Raw genomic sequence first — 21,197 nt, 5'->3', positions numbered from 1 at the left:
ACAGACGGCCACAGGTACATGAAAATGTATCTTAGTATATGATCACTAATTATCAGGAAAATGCCAATCAAAACCACAATGCGATATTACCTCTCACCTTTCAATATGGCTATTATCAAAAAGATAACCATTTTTGGCAAGGATATGGAGAAAAGAGAACCCTTGTGTACTGTTGGTGGAAATATGAATTTGTGCGGCCATATGGAAAACAGTTGGGATGCTCCTCAAAAAATTGAAAATAGAACCACCATATGATAAACCAGCAACTCCACTTCTGGGTAGAATTTATCCAAAGAAAGTGAAAACATTAACTCAAAAAGACATATGTACCTCCATATTCATGCCATTATTTATAATAAATAAGATATACAAACAATCTAAGGGGCTATCAATGGTGAGTGGATAAAGAAATTGTGATAGATTGATTGATTGATAGGTAGGTATAATGGAATATTATTTAGCCATTAAAAAGAAGGAAATCTTGCCATTTGTGACAAAATGAATGGACCTTAAGAGCATTATGCTAAACAAAAAACAAATACCCTGTGATCTCTCATGTATGTGGAATCTAATACAAATGTGTGCACATATGCGTGCATGCACACACACACACACACACACACACACACACACACACACAGAATAGATTGGTAGTAGTTGCCAGAGGCAGGAACATAGAAGGTGAGAGAAATGGGTGAAGGGGGTCAAAAAGAAAAAAAAAAATTTTAAGAGTTTTACTTATAGTTTTGAAGGTTAACATAATGTCTCCCCTGTAGATATTTGGAGTCCAAAGATGCTTTTTTCCTAAAGTGACCTCCAAGAGATGTCTATCCCCTTACTTTACTGAAATAGAAAATTTTGGCTAAGGGCCTGCTGCTTTGGTATGGGGTGATAGTCTGGCTCTGTAAACTCTAGGAAAAGTTTAACAACCTCTATGAGCACATAGCAGAATGGGCAGATACTAACTATACCTACCTAAGTCTACTCCTGTTCATCTGCACTGGGTTTGGCCTGGAAAAAAATGAAGCCAAAGAAAGGAAAGAAATGATGGACTGGTTAACTTGGATGAATTTAGCAAGAAAACAACAAACCAAATTACCCTTCGGATTGAAGGGATGCTTAAAAGTCTGCTCTAAAACTTACCACACCACACTCTTAGTATTTTATGCCAAGAAACCTTTTATATGGTTCATCTGGGAGGGAGCTGACATTCTCCAACTGGCTCTACACTACCATTAGCCATTTGCTAACAGAATGCTTTTATAGACTACAGGAAAGCTAACTATTCTACTATAGCACAAAGAAAATATGCCAATGTTCTTTAGTTGATATACAAAGGAGGGCAAGACAAATGATCCGAAGGCCCCAAACAGAACACTGCAGAAGGATTCTGTGTTTCATGCAGCCTGAGCATTGCAGCCTCTCCCCTGACTCAGCTAACACTATACATGTCACCTTCTGCTTCCCAGTGCAATGGGCCTTGCATCGGGCCTCACCTAGCCGTGCAACACAGACAAGTGTTCTGCCAGACACGAGATGGCATCACCTTACCATCAGAGCAGTGCAGTGCCCTTCCCAGGTAAGAGAAAGCCGTGGACCTCCTTTCCCCAACCCCTGCGTCAGTAGCATGGAAAGACAGTGTTAAGTGACTGTTTCTCCTCTAACATCCCACAGTCTCCCTTTCCGTTTCACCTCCACTCTCCCCAGGCTGTTGTTCTCAGAGATAGATGGCTCAGTGGCGGCCTTGAACTTACTGAATGTGCCAGGGTGGGCTTTCCTCTTGCAGACAAAGAGTGCAGAAAGTGCTATTCCTTCAAGGGTGGCCTGATACCGCGTGAGATCTGCACTAGCCCTAGGGTGCACAGGAAGTGAGGGCTAGGAGGTGACCGCCAGACCTCAAGGGCTCCAGCAGCCCCTCACTCTCATTGGCCATTCTTATAAAAGTCAAGCCAGAATGAGGGCCCTTATCCCTGAGTCTCAGCGTACCATTCCTATCCAGTCCCCATTCCCTATCATGCTTTCCTGTGGCTGTCCCCTTGGGGTTAGGGCTTACCATCCCTACACAAGGCCCCAGCCCCAGTCTCTGCCTCTGGCAGCCCTCATCCTGGATAGAGCTTCTTCTTGGGTCATACAATGATACAGCCTGGGTAGACACAAGCACGCAGAGGGCCAGTCAGAGCAAATGTCCTTCCAGGAGCTTACAGCCACTCACTAATGGAGCAGAGACCAGAACCCAGGTCGGGAGGCACTAGAAGTTCTCGAGAAGTTGCCTGACATTCTTAGGTTTGCAACACTGTCTTCCCATCTGTTCCCCCATCCCACCCCCCACCGAGGCAGACCCTAACCCTACCCCCTCCTCCCGCAGGCCCGTGAGCACCCAGAATTGCTGGTCGGAAGCCTGCAGTGTGCACTGGAGGGTCAGCCTGTGGACCCTGTGCACGGCTACCTGTGGCAACTACGGCTTCCAGTCCCGGCGTGTGGAGTGTGTGCATGCCCGCACCAACAAGGCAGTGCCTGAGCACCTGTGCTCCTGGGGGCCCCGGCCAGCCAACTGGCAGCGTTGCAACATCACCCCGTGTGAAAACAGTATGTTCCAACCCCAAGGAGTCTTCTGCCAGTTCCCCGCAGGGCATCAGGCACAGAGGGCGGCCCCCAGGACGGACCCTGAGCGTAGGGCACTACACCAGTCTCCCCAAGGATTGTGAGCCGGGGCCAGAGTTGGGTATGTTCAGAGGGTTGCATGCAAGCGAGGATGTGTGCAAGGATGTGTCTACAAGCGTCAAGGCCACGAAAGATGGCCAAGTGTGCCCCCCCCGCCCCCTAAGGGCTTGATCTGGGCCCTGAGCGAAGCCAGGTACTATTGGCCACGTGTTGAATGAAATCAGCCCCCAGTTCACCCACAGTAGTGTGGCTGGTACCCAGGGGACGACAACCAATGCCTCCTGGGGGCCAGGCTACTAGATAGAAAGCTCTGTTTGCACTAGAAGAGCACACACACTGCCTCCTGCCCAGCTGGCCGTGTGCCCACCATGGCTCTGCTTCTCACAGAACAAGGACCTGCTGCCCTCCCTCCTTCCCAGCCCATGGGCGCCCAGCAGAACTGTGCAGGAGCCTATGCCCTTGCGATCTACTCTTGTCCTCCCTTCTCCCTCAAGTCCGGATCCTCCTCTGCCCAACACTGGCATTTGTATCCCAGTTGGATATTGTTTTCCCCTCTGGACCCAAAACAAACTGGAGGCCCTTCCCCACAGGAAAGAAGACAAAGTATGAGGCAAAGAATAAAAAGTTTTTCAATGTTGCCATGCAATTTTCCCCTAACCGGGGCCTCTCTGAGCATCAGATGCCCAGTGCTGAGGCAGATGTCCTGTAGGCAACTTGTCCCGTTGCTTATACACTGGTGAGGGATGAACTGTGTTCTCTGTGTGGTGCCAACCCATTTTTGTGTTCAGAGCTCACCACAGTGAGTGCTACTGTTCAACATATTTCAGACTTACGATGTTAGTCACAGAAGCCCACAGCCCAAATCAGCACCAGTACTTAACGACTGTCTAGTTTGTGCCAGTACTGAGCTACATACCACAGTGCTCAGGTAAGACATGGTCAGGGGAAAGAGTAGAGAGGCTTTGATGGACAGTGTAAGAAAATAAGCCTTCATGAAGGAAAAAAAGTTCCATTCCAGGCGATGAGGCCATCCACAGAGGCTCATTTGCACACCACAGCAAAGCGGAACAGAATTTAGTCCTTGTGAGAACCAGCTTGAGGAGAGCCGCTTAAATACCACAGGGCAAGGCAAGCTGGCCCTGGATCAGGTGGTTCCGAGGAGGAGGAGAAGGAAGGAAGCGTGCTATCAGAAAGGAAGTAGTGCAGGCGAGGGTTGGCCCCTGTCATCCAGCCACCACCTGCAGCCTGTTGGCAGGCTGGGAGGCAGGTGGCTGAGTTCCACCAGAGCAAGGCCAACCCAGAGATGCTGGACAGTGGGGGCCCCTCCAGCGTGGGAGGCCAGTGCCCAATGCAGACCCCAGGAAGCACCCAGTGACCACAGCCTTTAGCTCCATTTCACATCTTTTTTTTTTTTTTTTTTTTTTTTCCTGTGCCCTTTCCCAGTGGAGTGCAGAGATACTACCAGGTACTGCGAGAAGGTCAAACAGCTAAAACTCTGCCAACTCAGCCAGTTCAAATCTCGCTGCTGTGGGACTTGCGGCAAAGTGTGAAGACAGGGCCCAGGGAAAAGCTCTACCCTGGCCACACAGAGGACTCACGCCACCACCTTGGACAGAACTTAAGCTCTCTTCGTTTATTTATTTATTTTCCTCTCCCCACCCCTCCCCCCCACACCCTCGTCCAACCTCCTCCCCCACCCCAGACGTGAGGACCTCAGCATGTTCCCTCTCTCTCTCCCTCTCTCGCTCTCTCTCGCTCTCTCTCGGTTCACTGGAGGACAGAATGTGGAGGAAAGACAAGGAAAGGGGTCTAAAGGAGGTTGCAGAGCAGACGCCTTCCCAAACCTGGGTCCCAAAAAGGTCAAGGAAGAGGCAAGCACAGCTCCTGGGTACAGCAGGGAGTCAGAGCCAATAGCAGAGGAGAGATGGGAGGGGAGGCGACAGTCTTCGCAACGTTGGTACAGACTTCAGACGACCAGCTGTGTCTTTCCTGGCAGCACACGGTCAACACAGGAGTGTGCTTCTGCTCTGTGTCCTCCTCTGCCTCAGCCTTGGGAAGAGCAGGCAGGGAGAGGAGGACACCACTGTAAGGCAGAACCCAGGCCAGAACTCAGCTCTTCTGCTGGGGAGCGGTGAGAACTCCAAGCACGGATACGAAGCAGTAAGGAGATAATCCAAACAGGCCTAAAGCATACTTGATGCAGAAAACAATGTGGGGGGAAGGAGACAGAAGCAGAAAGAAACCTGTGCATGGTCCTCAGTGGGGAAGTGCAGGTGGATGCGGAGGAGTGAGCAGGCAGTGAGGAGGCTCAGGGAAGGGGAGCTCTGGATTCTCCTGCCCTCACAGAGGGTGCAGGAGAGTCCCCACTCCCCACATGGTTGCAGTGAGCTTTCTGCCTGTACCCCCAAAGCAAAGCCAGTGAGCCATCAAGATCTACTCACTCAGGCCCCCGCCCCCCCTTGCATCTCTCTCGACATCAAGAGTTCCCTGTCCCAACCCCAGCCCGGAACAATACTGCTGATACGGGCCAGGGGCATTCTGAGTAAGAATAGGCTGGGGGTTTTGCCTATACAGCCTTTGCTGCTCCACACTTAAGAGCCAGGGGTTGGGTTCAATTTGCCAGACGGTCGGGTCATAGTAGCCACTTCCAGAGCCGACCCAGGGTGGGACAGTGGGCTGGTGGTGGTGGTTTCAGAAGCACAGTGAGGGCTGTGTGCCTACTTATCCAGCAGCTTGGGGAAGGGGGATAGGGTGTGGTGGCAAAGCCATAGGATAACTGAAGCTTGCAAGAGGGTCCTCAAAGGCTTTTCAACCTGTTCTCCCCCCCATACACACTGAAATACTATGAACCTTACAGCAATTAATAGCCACCCAGTTTGGGGAATCCAGTAGGCAAGGCAGCGCACACTCTTCCAGTAATGCTGGTCAGCTACAGTAAAATGGCTGCAGCAAAGTCTAGAGGCAAACCTGAAATCCTGGGACTATTTGGCAAATTGTTCTTTCAGCAGAGGGGCTTTGGGCGAGTGGTTTTGGCTACCTCCCCCTTGAGTGGACACTGTTCAATAGCCAGAGCAGCATGGCCACGGCCACTCACCCCTCAGACAGCCTGCCCTTCCTCACATACACACTCGCAAAATGCCACTCAGCCCCGGGCCACCACCAATACCAGGGCTGTGTTTTCCAGCCTGCCTGGAAGTCCAAGACGGGGAAGACAGTATTAAGCTGTGTCCCCCTCCACAGATGAGCTACGGACAATTAGGGTGGGTCTCTTTCTTCCTCACCACCATGGGCTCGAAGAAATCATGTTATTAAAAATCATTGTAATGTTTATTTAAAATAAAAGAGAATGTTTTCTATGTCTGTATATCTTTTGTGAATATTTATTAGGATTTCTTGTATAAAAAAAGTGCAATATTAATAATTGTACATTGTCATCCGGACAACAAAGTATTTGGGGAATTTTTTATTAACTTCCTGCAGTTTGTGTTCCTGTAAACTCTGGTAATTATTGTATTGTTCCTGTTTCTAATAGAACCTGATGTTTAACTCTGGATCCATTCACTGTGTACAGAATACATTGTAAAGCTAACATGGGATGACAGGGCAAGAAGAGGGGGTGCATTTGTGACACAATAGTTATGCATGGAATGAGGAATACAGATTCCATATGGCTACTCAGGTGGTTGGCTATTTCTAGTTCCATAGCTGTTGAGAACCAGTGGCCAATATTTACATTTTCTAAAGAGCAGGTGTCCTCCAGCCCTGCCTCATGTCAGGTTGGAGCAGTTGGAGGGGGGCTTCAGAGCGAGCTCGGAGGACCTAGGTTTGGGGTGGGAAGCAGTGTGCTCCTTGCATGAGATGAATGTACATTTACTGTTTGTTCTGTGAATTGTGACTCAGCAGCAACACAAGATGATTAGAGCTGCTGAATAATGTGGAAGGAGGCACTTTCCTCCTCTAAAACACAAAACTGTATTTATATTTTTTTTGTACAGATAATACAGCTTATTTATTTAAATCTTGTCGTCCGAGTCTCTGTTAAGCTCAGCCTTCCTGTCTCGCTCTGAACAGGGGTTGAGGGTGGTTCGCAGCCACTTATGTGTGTTTGGCCGCTGAAGAAGAAGTGCAGTTTTCAGCTCTGCATGGGAAGCTGGAGGCCCATGCCTGAAGGGCCAGCTCTGTAAGTGAACCCAAAGGAGCTATGTTTGTGGATGTGTACATGTGCAGGCTTAGGACTGCCCTTGACAATCATCTCATTTACGGCCCTGAGTAGTGGGAAGATGGAAGCCACATCACTTTCAGAAAGAAAGATACATAGACATCTCGGTGGGGGGAGGGGGGGCATGGTTGGTACAGACTTGGGTGCAGGAGGAATCTCCAGGTCAGGCTCCCACCAACAGGGGCATGCAGGGTATAAAGTAGCTGTGTGCTGAAATTCTGCATGGACACCATTAATTAGTAGGAACTAACATTTACAGATGGTTACTACATTTCATCCTCACATGAGCCCTATGATTATCTCTATCTGTATATGGGTAGACAGAGGCCCAGAAAGCCCAAGGTCAACCACCTAGTGGAACAGGGATCAAACTCCTATAAGTCTGGCTTTTTAACCAGAGCCTTTTCCTTAGCTGCTGTGCCATCTCCAGCTCCTCTGTGCAAGAGTTGACTATGCATGGCCGTCATCATGGGTGCCATCCTTCCCTACTGCTTAGAGGCTGGTAGATGACAGTGGGACATTTTTCTGGAGTTGTCACTTTCTCATCCCCTAAAATCAATTCTTCTGGCATCCTGTGGCCCCTGGATCCCCATTTTTTACGCATTTTAAGAGAAATAAAGCTACTGTGGGAAGTGCAAAGAAAAGTGTATTGTGGAGTTCTTCATCAACTGTTTCCAGGGGAAGGGCAGCAAGTCCCCAGGCCCAGAGGATGCCCACACAAAGACCTTTTTGGGAGACACTTAAAAAGACCCCCAGCCTAAAAGCCCAACTCCAGTCTGTTTTCCAACAACTCACCCAGCACATCAGTCTATTATGCAGTATAAAAATAAATTAGAAAGCTCTTACTGAAATTCCAATGATTTTCTAAAAAGTTTTAGGTTTTGCTTTAAAGGAATAGTCAATGCTTGAACTAGAAATACTCACATACTATCAATCAAATAATATCCTACAGAGACCCCAGCAGAGGATGGGAGGGTGGGGATGGGTCAGGAATGCCAGAACAAGATCCCAGGAAGTTTCAAATAGTAGGACAGGCTCAAATAGAACATATGGAAAATTTTCCAGCCAAAATCACCGAGCTCAGCAGAGAGAAAAAGAGAGAGTCCTATAAGAACACTACCAACCACAGTATAAAAGTTTGGAATCTTAACCACAGGCAGGTCCTGGGGTGGGAACTCCTCATACCAGAGCCCCCTGCTTGGCCTTAGAAATTTCCAGGACTTTGACAGTATGAGCACAGAAAATCTGGGACCCATCCAAACCAGAATGATCAGTAATCACACTAAAGCTCATTCATGCCTAGTTCCTCACCTTTGAAAAAAGGATACCTCATAAGCTAGGATTTTTATAAGAGAAAACTAGCCATTCATTCACACTGAGGAAATCTATGATCTCCTGGCATGTCACTGAAGCCTTCACTGAATGTTAACTGCTATTATCATCCGAGCTACCTTGAAGACAGGGAGATGAGGGGGCAGAGCATTGGCTCTATTCCATATTCCCATTGTCATCTGTGAAACACTGGTTTCTACCTTTGAGTGAGAAGGACATCAGTTATTCCTTCAAAGTTCAATACAACACAACAGTGTCAATAAGAGAGGCGTTAGTGAACCCAAATCTGTATTTTAGAAGATAACATAACAGCACATGTAACCAACTCACCAAATATTGGCATACCTTCAGAAATACTTCCCAGGACAGATGTTATCTTGTAATCCCAATGAACAGTCTAGCGTGAATTCAAAATACCCCACATATATATATGCCATTTCCTTTGATTTACTAAAAACAATAATAATAATAAGGACACTCATTCAAGAGCAAACATACATGTAAGGTAAAAGCTAAAATTAAGGATATCTCACTTACAAAGTGGTAGATTTTCTCATAAACAGCATGCTATTATCCCCTCACTTCATCCTGCAAGTAAATCCAAAGAAAATAATCCAATTTTATTAACGGTTTTAAGCTACAATGGGACAATTTAGGGCTCAATAATCCATCTGTGGGCCTCCGCAAAAGAGGCAAATTCATCCACAAAGGATAAGGGAATTATCAGGTGAACAGAAGGATGAAGCTCTTGGAAATAACCCAGTGAAAAATGACCTATTGGGTGAATTACCCAAGGAAGGATAAATTAGGAAACAAAATTAAGTGACATCCCTTTGTTTTGTCTCTTTCAGTCCCTCATTTTGTTCATTGAATGAGCCATGCTTTAAAAAGACTTCAGGATTCAGACTCAGAATACACTGTGAGATAAATCAGGGAAGGTTATCTATGCATGTCACACATGGCCAAGGAGGAAAATATTGGTGTGGATACAAGCCTTAATCAGTAAAGAATTGATGACTCAATGAATTCTACCAATCCTGTAAGATTAAGATTAACCTGAAATTATCATCTGTCCCACCCAGCCATGCAGTCCACTTAGAGATGCTTTTACAGGTTAAATGCGTATGAGCCAATCAGAGACTGTTATCTTTGGCTGACCCTCAGTTTCTTATTCATAGCACTGGAAGGTTTTCAACCATGTGTTGCTACCTCTCAACTGGAAGGCAGACATGGCAATCAGGCTTTTGCTAGCAATCACTGAGCTGTCACCTTGCCTGTCACCCAGGGGTGTACAACTTTACTTAGATGGATTCTGTGAAGCACCTGGTCCCAATCAACCACATGTGTCATGCTTCTGATGACACAATATCCAGATGTCATTCACCTCTGTGTTTTCCAGAGGCAAAATCCATCTTCGACCAAGGATCTCCCAAGCTGCTCCTAAAGATATGGTTTATATATGTGTAAACAGAAATTACACGTGCAGTTTTATGTGCATGAAGAGAAAGCAGACAGTAGGGAATGGTTCTCCTGCTGAACATAAATCTTGTTTGTTTAAGCAGAATGCTTCGGAGAGCCTGAGAGATTGCACAGTCAGCATCCAGATCCAAAAGCATGCCTGGGAAACCTGCCTCCTTTTCCAAGATGATATAAACACCCCTCCTCTGGGTCTTTGTGACAGCCAGGGTTGACCTTGTTACAAATCCCAAAAACGACAGAAGACAAGCTGTGAACAGCTTAGTAGCCAGGTGAGCAACTCTAGGAAATGTTGAATGGCCAAGGTGGGGAGTGTGGTGATGAAGTGCATCATGGGCTTGGCTTTCTCCTCCCTACTCCTCACCGTCCTTTTTTTAAATTTTTTTTTTTTTTTTTTTTTATTTCTAGGAGAGAGAGAGAGAGAGAGACAGTGTGAGCAGGGGAGGGTCAGAGAGAGAGGGAGACACAGACTCTGAAATAGGCTCCAGGCTCTGAGCTGGCAGTCAGCACAGAGCCCGACGCGGGGCTCGACCCCACGAACCGTGAGATCATGGCCTAAGCGAAAGTCGGACGCTTAACCGACTAAGCCACCCAGGCGCCCCTCACCGTCCTTTTTTTAAATAACAACAAAGGGGCCAGGAAATGACTTAGCTGAGGCCAGCTGAAAGATGACAAAGTCATCCAGTCAGTCATCTGGGTAGTTCTGTCCCACAGCCAAAGCTCAGCGTGTCACAGTGCCACTCAAGTGACTGGAGCCACTCAAGGTAGGCACTGGGAGCAAGCCCCCTTGATTTGAATCTTCTACTCCCTTTGCAATGTGAAGGTCTAACCTGTGCAATAAGGTCCAGCTGGGATGGAAACCAACCAAAGTCCTCCCCCGGTCCTGGTGGACCTCACTCTACCTCCCCCTGCAGATAAGCCTTTATCCCTTCTCTTCTCATCTCCTCCTGGTGTCTTTTCTCATCACTTACCTTCCCCTTCCCTCAGAGTCTGATAAACTCCTGCCAATCACCAACTCTGTGTCAGGCCCAGGATGGGCCCTGGGGACATGGGGTGAAAGTCTAGTCCCTGTTTCAGGGAACTCAGAGTCCAATCAGGAAAGCAGACATATCTCACCACAAATGTCAACATGAAGTCCCAGGTTTGGGGGAGTTCTCAGCTCAGTTTTCTTCTTCATTTGATATTTTCCACAGTCAACACCCAAGGATTTGTTCCTTTTATTCCTGATCCTTTCTCACTAGGACTCTGCAAAGGTATCCTGACTCAATAAATCTACTCTCTCCCATTCTTTTCCTCCTCCAATCTACTACTCCCCATATAGCAGCTAGAACAAATTCATTGCCTGCAAATACATCAGTGTAAGTGGATGCACATGTGTAAAACTAACTTAAATCTACACCCTCAAGGCAGTTAGCTAATATTTAATTACCCAATCATAAATCCACCCTCCAAAAGCGACCATTCTGCAAGGATTTCAAATACTGTTATCTAAATCTGCACTAGAGGGTTTCTTAATTGTGCAAAGTTCATTAATCATGCACCTGTGAGAAGAGCAGTCCTAGAGTTCCGGAAAGGATACATGGTGCCACTGCCCCTGTATTAACAGTCTAAGAATCCAACAAATCCATCAGCCTGGAGCCCCAAATCTAGAGCTGTCTTTGGTTCTCTACTCCACCCTAATCCGCCCCTCCTAAGCCACTCTGCTTAGTTTGCTTGATTTGACTAGAGACGTTTTTGGCTGATCTTATTGTCGGAACATTCACCTTGGAGTAACTATCAGAGTGTCTGGATTTGGACAATATAATTTATTTGAGTTCAAAGAGCAGGTTATAGGACTATGTTGGGCCAGTTTGCTAGCATGTAGGCCTGTGCCACACTTTGGGCTGGAATTGTTTTCAGTGAAACACACCACCTTAGGAGTAAGGCTGCAAAGGTGGAGACACAGAGCCCCAGACTCTCTGGATGGAGCTACCTATTTTCCCATGGTAACTCAGAAATCAGTAATTAGCCAAAATGGCATAAATCCATTCACAAAGAGATCTTCTCAAAAGATGGTTTGGGTTATACCAGTCCTCTGTTTTAAAACCTTCCATGCCTTCCCACTGTTGTCAGGATAAGGAACAGACTTCTTAACATGTCCTGAGGTGCCCTGCAACCTCATCTCTGGTCACTTTCCCTGGGTAACTGGCCTCAGTTCTTTGAAAGCTCCATGTCCCATTCTCCTTTCCCTTCTTACCTACCCATAAGCCATGGAATACCAGCCACCACACCCATCCCCACCTGCTTTTCCCTTGTGATTTCTTTCTTGGGACCAAGCACAGGCCAATATGGAAGCTATAAATGTTTGTTACTCAACACTTCCTCAAGATTGTACCATTTTGTAACTTTTTTTTCCCACCTCCCTGTGGCAAATCTGGAAAGATGGGCCTCTCAGAGCTTACAGCCCACAGAGGTGAATGCAACCTGAGAACCAAAATCAATTGTCAAAGGCAGGGAAACCTGTACTCACAAAGCTCTCTCTCCCCCACCAGTCCTCCCGTCTTTCCTCGCTGCACACATTCACTCATTTCAGGGCCAGGTCTGACTTTGTGGCCGAAAAATAAAAGAAAATTGTAAGTATTTACAATATCTCCTCTTCTTTCATTTTATTACTGAAGTATAATTGACACACAATGTTTTATTAGTTTCAAGTTCACAATTCTATGTATTACTCAATGCTCACCACAGTACATACAGTCACCATACAATGTTATTACAATATTATATGCTGTACTTCTCATCTCTGTGACCCATTTATTTTATAATTGAAAATTGGTACCTCTTAATTGCCTTTATTTTGTCCATCCCCCACTCACCTCCCCTCTGGCAACCACCAGGTCTCTGTATTTAAGAGTCTGTTTATTCATTTGTTTGGTTTTTCAGATTCCACATATAAGTGAAATGATATGGTAATTGTCTTTCTCTGCCTGACTTATTTCACTGAAAAGCATAATACCTTCTAGGTCTATCTGTTGTCTCAAATGACAAGATCTCATTCTTTTTTATGGCTGAGTACTATTCAGTCATTTTGTGTCTGTGTGTATGTGTGTACATGTGTGTGTATATACACCACATTTTTGTTCATTCATCAATGGACACTTGAGCTGCTTCCATATCTTGGCTAATGTAAATAATGCTACAATAAACAGGGATGCATATATGGTCAATTAATCTATGACAAAAGAGGCAAGACTATATAATGGGGAAAAGACAGTCTTTTCAATAAATGGTGCTGGAACAACTGGATAGCTACATGCTAAAGAATGAAACTGAACCACTTTCTTATACCATACACAAAAATAAATCAAAGTGGATTCAAGACCTAAATCTGAGACCTAAAACCATAAAACTCCTAAAAGAAAACATAGGCAGTAATTTCTTGGGCTCAGGCAATGGAAACAAAAGCAAAATAAACTACTGGGACTACAGCAAAATAAAAAGCTTTTGCATAGCAGAGGAAACCATCAACAAAACCAAAAGGCAGTGTAGTGAATAGGAAAAGATATTTGCAAATGATTTATCCAATAGAAGGCTAATATCCAAAATATATTTTTAAAATGTACAACACACAAAAATATCTGATTAAAAAATGGGCAGAGGACCTGAATAGACATTTTTCCAAAGAAGACATACAGATGGCCAACAGACACATGAAATGATGTTCAACATCACTCATCATCAGGGAAATGCAAAATCAAAACCACAATGAAATATCACCTCACACCTATCAGAATGGCAGGTATGAAAAAGACAAGAAATAACAAGTATTGGTGAGGATGTCAAGAGAACCCCCTTTTTTGTTTTGGTTTTGTTTTTATTTTTATTTTATTTTTATTATTTATTTTTTAATTTACATCCAAGTTAGCACATGGCACAATGATTTCAGGAGTAGATTCCTTAATGCCCCTTAGCCATTTAGCCCATCCTCCCTCCCACAGCCCCCTCCAGCAACACTCAGTTTGTTCTCTATATTTAGGAGTCTCTTATGTTTTGTCCCCCTCTCTGTTTTTATATCATTTTTGCTTCCCTTCCTCAGGAGAATCCTCTTGTACTGCTGGTGGGAATGCAAATTAATGCAACCACCATGGAAAGAGTATGGGTGTTCTTCAAAATATTATAGGTAGAAATACCATATAACTCAGGCATTCCACCACTGTTTACCCAAAGAAAACAAAAACACTAATTTGAAAAGACATACACAATATCCACTCTTCTAACTAGATCCCCCCAGAAAATGATCTTTCATTTGGCTGAAAAGATGATGGTGGGTGGGAATACAAAAGAAATAGACCAAGGCTAAATTGTACTACATGATAAAGAGACATGGAGATCCTGAGGACAAGACCTGGATATTTGTGGCTGGAGAGATGGGGGAGAGGGGCCAGGAGAGGGAGGGAGGGAAAGGGGAGGCAGGTCATGTCTCAGTTGATGGTCACAATCTCAAGGAAGCCATGCCTGCCCTCCAAGCAGACAACTGCCCTTCTTCTCCCTCAAGGTACCTAGTGTCTGATAACTCTAACTTTGGGAAATCTTTCCTTATATACTTCAGAGAAGACCCCTTTTTCCCTATGGGTCATAGTGCAGAAAGGGGAAACAGAAAGTGGAAACGTTGCTAGAAATCACAGAATGCTCTGGTCACCCACTCACATAGACCACACGGGGACCACAGCAGTGAGTGGAAGTGTCCGGCCAGTCTGACTGCGAAGCCTCCTCAAAAACCCTGCTTGTACCTTGCTTCTCAGAAGCAGCCTGCTGGCCATGCAGCATTCACATGTCCACTCTAGCCTTCCCCAAACTCGGTGGGCAGAGACCCCATCCTCCGAGTCTCTGCGACCCGAGGTTCTAGAGACATGCTTGATTCCCACTTGTTTTCACCCCACCTCTAATCACCAACTCCATGTAACCTGCCTTCACAACATTCCCAGGATGTGACCCTTTTCTCATCAGCTCCACTTCTACAGCCTGGCATGGCCCTGCATCCTGCCAGCCCCTGCTTAATCGCTTCCCCCCTACAGCCCCCTCACATCACCCCGGGTGACCACAGGGATGGTTGTAACATATACCAGATCTGGGCACTTCCCAGTTGGATCTTGACATTGGCCCGCCTCAGAGTAGAAGCCAAATTCCTGGCCATGGTCTATACAGCCCTCCCAGAAATGTGCCCACCTCAGGGCCTTTGCTCTATGTGTCATCTCCCCTGGAGTCATCTCCTCATTTGAGACTCTCAAACATCACCTTCTTTTTTATTTTTAATTTTTTTATGTCTTCATTTTATTTTGAGATACAGAAGCAGAGAGTGAGTGGCGGAGGGGCAGACAGAGAGGGAGACACAGAATCTGAAGCAGGCTCCAGGCTCTGAGCTGTCAGCACAGAGCCCGACATGGGGCTCAAACCCATAGACTGTGAGATCATGACCTGAGCTGAAGTCGGACACTTAACCAACGGAGCGACCCAGGTGCCCCAAACATCACCTTCTCAATGAGGCCCAACCTGACCATCCCATTAAATACCACCTGGGCCTCCCAGAACTCCTAGGCTTCTCCATTCCAATTACATTCTCCTTTTCCATGTGCCCATCACCTTGTAACTTACCAAACAATTCACTTATTATGCTTTTCATATTTTATGTGTTGGTTATTTTATTTATGTTATACATCATACCTTATTATATACAATTATTCATTGTTTATTATTATTAATGAGTTTCTGTCTACACCACTAGACTGTAGGACCCACAGCAGCAGGACCTGTATGTGCTCTACTCACTGATATCATCCAGAGCACCCAGAAGAGTGCCTGGCACCCAAGATAGATTTTCTGAAGGCATGAATAAATATATGTTTGTATGTACATACAGATGGATGGTTGGAGGAGAAGGAAGAAGTGTGGTCAGTGTTGTCCTTCTATCCTGAGGACCAGAGCGAAGACAGGGGTTATGGGATAGAGGAGGAGGAAGAGGAGGCGGAGACATATAAGATGAGATACGTGAAAAGAAAGAGCAAGGGTTTGAAGCCACTGCGCCTGGGGTCAGAGGGAGACTCCCTGGATGGAATAGAGGCAAATGAAAACCAAGGAGTTGCTGGAAAGCAACTGAGGCCATCTGGGCGGGGCCCCAGGAGATGTCCCTGGGGTAAGACCATAGTGAGATCCACAGCAGACCCAAGAGTCTGGAAAAGGGTCCCATGAGAGACTGGAGTCAGATGGGCTCCCAGGGCAAAAGTAGGAAATACAGCAGTTTCGGAACTATGGAATCCTAAAGAGCTTGGTAATCAAGAGGCAAAACCTCCCTAAAGACCACTGTTTGTGCCCCTATGCATCAGCACTCCTGTATCCTTGGCACGTGCACCCCAATGTTCATAGCAGTGCTTTCGACAGTAGCCACAGTATGGAAAGAGCCTACATGCCCACCAACTGACAACAGATAAAGAAGGTGTGGTTTAATGGAAAGAGCCTAAGTGTCCATCAACAGATGAATGGATCAAGAAGATGTGGTTTATCCATACCATGGAGTACTACGTGGCAATGAGAAAGAATGAAATCTGGCCATGTGTAGCAACATGGATGGACCTTGAGGGTGTTATGCTGAGCGAAATAAGTCAGGCAGAGAAGGACAAATATCATACGTTTGCACGTATAGGAGGATTAGGAGGAACGTGATGGAGGAACAAGGGGGAGAAGAAGGGCGGAAATGGTGGGGGAAAGGGAGAGAGACAAACCATGAGAGACTCTTGAATGCTGACAAAAACTGAGGACTGATGGATGTGGGGGGGAGGGGGGGATGGGCATGGAGGAGGACACTTGTGGGGATGAGCACTGAGTGTTATATGGAAACTAATTTGACAATAAACTATTTGAAAAAAAAAAAAAAAAAAGGTGTGGTTTATATGTACAATGGGAAGCTACTTGGCGATGAGAAAGCATGAAATCTGGACATTTTGCAGCAGTGTGGATGGAACTGGAGGGTATTATGCTAAGAAAGACAGACACCATATTGTTTTCACCCGTATGTGGATTTTGAGAAACTTAACAGAAGACCATGGGGGAGGGGAAGGGGAAAAAATAGTTACAAACATAGAGGGAGGGAGGCAAACCATAAGAGACTCTTAAATACAGAGAACAAACTGAAGGCTGATGGAGGGTGAGAGAGAGGGGAAAGTGGGTGATGGGCATTGAGGAGGGCACCTTTTGGGATGAGCACTGGGTGTTGTACGGAAGCCAATTTGACAATAAATTATATAAATAAATAAATAATACATAAATAAATAAAACCACTGTTTGAAGGTTATAGTAAAACAAACACAATAGATATGACTGCATGCTACCAAATCACAAGATGAAACTACCTTTTTCCTTGAAAAGGCCCAAGAGATCTTCTTCTACAATAAAAATCTAGTCTTACTATAATTAACTATTTCTAAAAAAGAGCTTAAAAATTTAAAGATCCCTTCAAATAACCTTCAGCTCCTAGATGTAATCATTTCTCCCTATACATTAGCCTTGTAAGTGAGAAAACATTGTATGTAGAAGTCCTGTTGCAACCCAACCAACATCTTTGTAAGTATCTGTGTGTATGCAGAAGCAATGAGTGACTAGGTGAGTGTGGAGTACAAGGAACAATGGAGACACACACACACACACACACACACACACACACACACACACACAGCTACCGTTCCCAGAGCTCATACACCTGTACACCGCATGGCCTTGGAAAGGTATTCAAAAATTCATTCTTATCCCTCAACGTCAACAGCCTCCTGCATCTCTCCAGCCTTCCTCTTCTTTCAAATCCATGGTGTCAGTTCCCTGTTCACTCAGCTGGTTCTACATCATTTCCTCCACTGGGAGGCAAACATCATTGCCCCAAGCTACTTTACCCTTCTGAGCCTCAATTCCCCTCACTCCTCCACCTGAACGAAGGGATAACAGTAAGCGCGGGAGGCACATGTGGATGCAACGAGATGGCAGGTGCTGTTGCTGTCAGAATTTAAGAGAACTCAACACAGGTGATAACAGACTTGCGTCTACTCTCTGGTAAACTAACTTTCCCAGGCTCCCTGGGCCCTGCACTCTGCCTGTGCCAGAACCACCCATTTATCAAGAAGCCAAACAATTTCAATGGTCAATGACCAGGATGTTTCAACACTCAGAGTTGACCCTGAGGCACAGCAGGATTCACTGAGGTTTTTAAATCATCAAAGAAAGGTTCCACCACATGCTTGCATGCATCCGTGTTTTATTGTATTCTAAACTTACTTGAAAAAATGCATGATGAGCACTTGGCAGTGTTTCTCCTGTGTGTTCCAATAGGTTTTGCACAATAAAAGAGCTCTATTGTCAGAGTTGGAAACTGTTGTCTCTGCCTGCTCAGCATCCATCCCTCCCCTAGCCTGGAAACCATACCTCAGCTTCCTTTGGGGACCCACCCTGTCCCAAGCCCTCCCACGTTCATGTAGTTCGCATGGGGTTGATCCCACCCATAAACACTAATCAGTCCAGGGGTGGATGCTGATTCAGTCCTGGACAAGGAGGATTTTCATTCTCCCTGGCTATGGCAATCAGTTCTGAGGGGAACATGAGACTCAAGACAGGCAAGAGAGACTCATTTCAGGGATTTTTTTTTTTCTGGAACCACTGGGAAGGAAAAGCCCTTTAGCTAAAAGGCTGTTGTAAGCTTAAAATCACTGGAAACCACCATGAGGAAAGGGTCTGCCTAAGAAGGCAGTGCAGAAGAAAATAAAGGCAAAAGATGAAGACCAAACACCCAATTCATTCTTCAAGACCCTGGATTCAGCTGTGCCTGAAGCCCACAAATAAAGCCCTAGACTGTTCAATTGCCTGAACCAAAAAATTCCCTTTTTCACTTGTGCACTTGTAATTGCAAGAATACTGATTCATGCACTGAGTTATATAAAGTTAAACAAGGTTCCCTTAATATAGGGTTTCACAGAGCCTTCAAAATATTATACAACATGAATCTCAAACTCCCAAACCTCTATGTCCAATGAACGTTTTTTGAAGACCATACCACAGGACTTGTATTCCATAGAAAACACCTTCATAAAGGCTAATAGATATTACCGATAGGTTCACTTCATATTAAAATACTCCAAAGCTCCATTCCCTTATATTTCTGGATAAATGAGACAAATGGGAATTCATTTACCCAATGCTGTTGATGCATTTGGCCAGACTTGAAAAGTATATGTGTATAATTTTTTATAATTTTTATTAAATTGGGGTCATAAGCATAAACTGTGGTATATTTTTCCAGACTTAATAAAATGTATGTGTATGTACATGTGCAAGTGTGTGTGTATATAAACACACACACAATTTTAAATTATTACACTGAGGCCATAATTTCTGAGCTGCCATACTTTTGAGTTCTGCATTTTAAACCATTTTTTGATCTCTAGCCCCACTGCCAGGCTGTCAGCTGTCACCCCTTTCTGTTTAGGTGTTGACCTCTAGCAGAAGCCCCTCCCCTCCCCCCTGCCCTGCTCTCCTGAGGGCTAGTAACCCAGATACGAGAAACTCATTGGACACCCAGTGCTCGTCCCCACAAGTGCCCTCCTCCATGCCCATCACCCCCCTTCCCCTCTCCCCCATCCCCGTCAGCCCTCAGTTTGTTCTCAGCATTCAAGAGTCTCTCATGGTTTGCCTCCCTCCCTCTCCCCAACTATTTCTCCCCTTCTTCTCCCTCATGGTTCTCCGTTAAGTTCCTCCTAATCCACCTATATGTGCAAACATATGGTACTGTCCTTCTCTGCCTGAGAACTAGGCGTTATATGGAAACCAACTTGACAATAAACTATTTAAGAAACAAATAAATTAAAATAAAATAAAATGAATTTAAACACTTTTTAAAAAGGGAGAAACTCATTAGAATGGGGAGGAGAGAGAAGGGGAGAAAGAAAAAAGAAAGAAAAATAATAAATGAGGGAAAGGAGCCAATATGAGCAAAGTGAACACCGGGATCAGGGGTGTGCACTGCGTAAAGTACCTGAGTTTCCATATGTGAAACTTGTCAGTGATTTTGGCACCTTAAAGCCAGCGTGTGTCCAGGTTCTGGCCTCAGTTTTGGACATGGAAGTTTCCAAATAACTGGCCTTCAAATATGGGAGGTGTTCTAACACTGAGCCAAGCAAAGAGCCTCTCCAAGTTGATAGCAAGCACTGAACTCTGCTCAGAAATTTTAAAATGAAAAGTGGGTTGTTGTTTTTTTTAAGTCTGGGAGATCCTATCATGCCAAAAATTCTATTTCTTAATTTATAAGTCATTCGCTGGCATAGATGCCAAATTTTAGTCATTTTTCGGGCATTCTGTCTGCCTGTTTCTCAAGAAGCTACTTGCATATTTAAAGGGTATTTGTGGGCTACCCTGTTCATGATCCTATCACGTGAAATGGATGGAGATCTAGGACATGAGGGGGTAACCACGTTGCCTCCTTGGCAATAAAAGACTCACCTTGGCCCTGGGTAGATTGGCAGGGTACAGGTCGCAGGCAGGCTGGTCTGGGTAGTAAAAGCTCAGGACAAATCAGTGTTAGATTCAGTCACAAGAGTGGAAAGTTCCTGAATCCCTCTGGTTACCGTCAACCTGGGTTTGCTGCCCCACCAAGAGGCTCGACGAGAAAAAGCCATCAGGACTTCTCATGTCAGCATCCAGGGATCCAGAGACCAGAGACCAGGGGCACCTGTGGTGCAGAAGTAGGACTGAAAGCACAGCACAGCCTAGCGTCACCCTGATGCCTTTTCCAGAATCCAGAGCACATGCTCTGGAAGGCTCCAGGGCTCGTGTGGCACCCACAAAGTGGGGAGGGGCCAAGCACCTGCTCCACCAGCCGTGGGGAAATTCTGAGCCTGCTCTGCCAAAGCAAACCCCCTTCCCTGGCCCCCACCCCCAGGACTTATGCTCAGAAGGGCCTCTGTCTACCCGCTTCCGGGATGCTGACCAGATGGTGGGCCTGGGGGATGGCAGAGCAGGCCTCGGCCAGGGGACCATTTAATCTGCAGTTAGAACCTGTGCACACCCCCAGCCGGCCCACCAGCTTCCTCTTGCCAACAGCACAGCTGCAAAGCACTTTTAGAGGAAATAGATCCCTCAGTTCATCTTTATGCCCAACCAGACCCCAAAAGGCTGGAAAGGTACGGCTGCGGCAATCCCCCTGCCACGGAACAGGTAGCTTCACTCCTGCTTTAGACTCAGAAGCTTGGGGTGGGGCAGCCAGTTATTCTGTGTATGTTGTTTTGAACATGGTCACGGCAACAAGGCTACCATGGAAGGTGCCTGGAGGACACAAAGGGAAAGCAAAACCATGAGACAGAGTGCTTGCTCCCCCAGCCACCCCAGCACGGAGTCCGGCTCTGGCCAGGACTGTGTCTCCTCAGGTCGTACCTGGGCTGTGGTCTCTGCTTGGTTGAGAGCCGTCTCTGAGCCCCACAGACCTTCCCTCTGGGAAGCTGCT

The 21,197-nt window shown here is 45.9% G+C and overlaps 1 protein-coding gene across 1 annotated transcript in view; it reads left to right on the top strand.

The window, feature by feature from the left end:
- The window catches only part of ADAMTSL1 (ADAMTS like 1), a gene marked incomplete at its 5' end in the record, with an annotated part of 328,947 nt that extends 324,582 nt beyond the window's left edge, over positions 1-4,365 (top strand). Inside the window, 3 exons of the mRNA XM_039244420.1 lie at positions 1,470-1,579; positions 2,366-2,586; positions 4,105-4,365. Coding sequence (XP_039100351.1) covers positions 1,470-1,579; positions 2,366-2,586; positions 4,105-4,211 — 438 coding nt within the window. The remainder of the gene's footprint in view (positions 1-1,469; positions 1,580-2,365; positions 2,587-4,104) is intronic.
- Between the last annotated feature and the right edge of the window lie 16,832 nt (positions 4,366-21,197).

Source organism: Hyaena hyaena, unplaced genomic scaffold (genome assembly GCF_003009895.1).
Source record: "Hyaena hyaena isolate Hyena2069 unplaced genomic scaffold, ASM300989v1 scaffold_240, whole genome shotgun sequence".
Lineage (NCBI taxonomy): Eukaryota > Metazoa > Chordata > Mammalia > Carnivora > Hyaenidae > Hyaena > Hyaena hyaena.
This window is presented reverse-complemented; position numbering and strand designations above follow the sequence as displayed.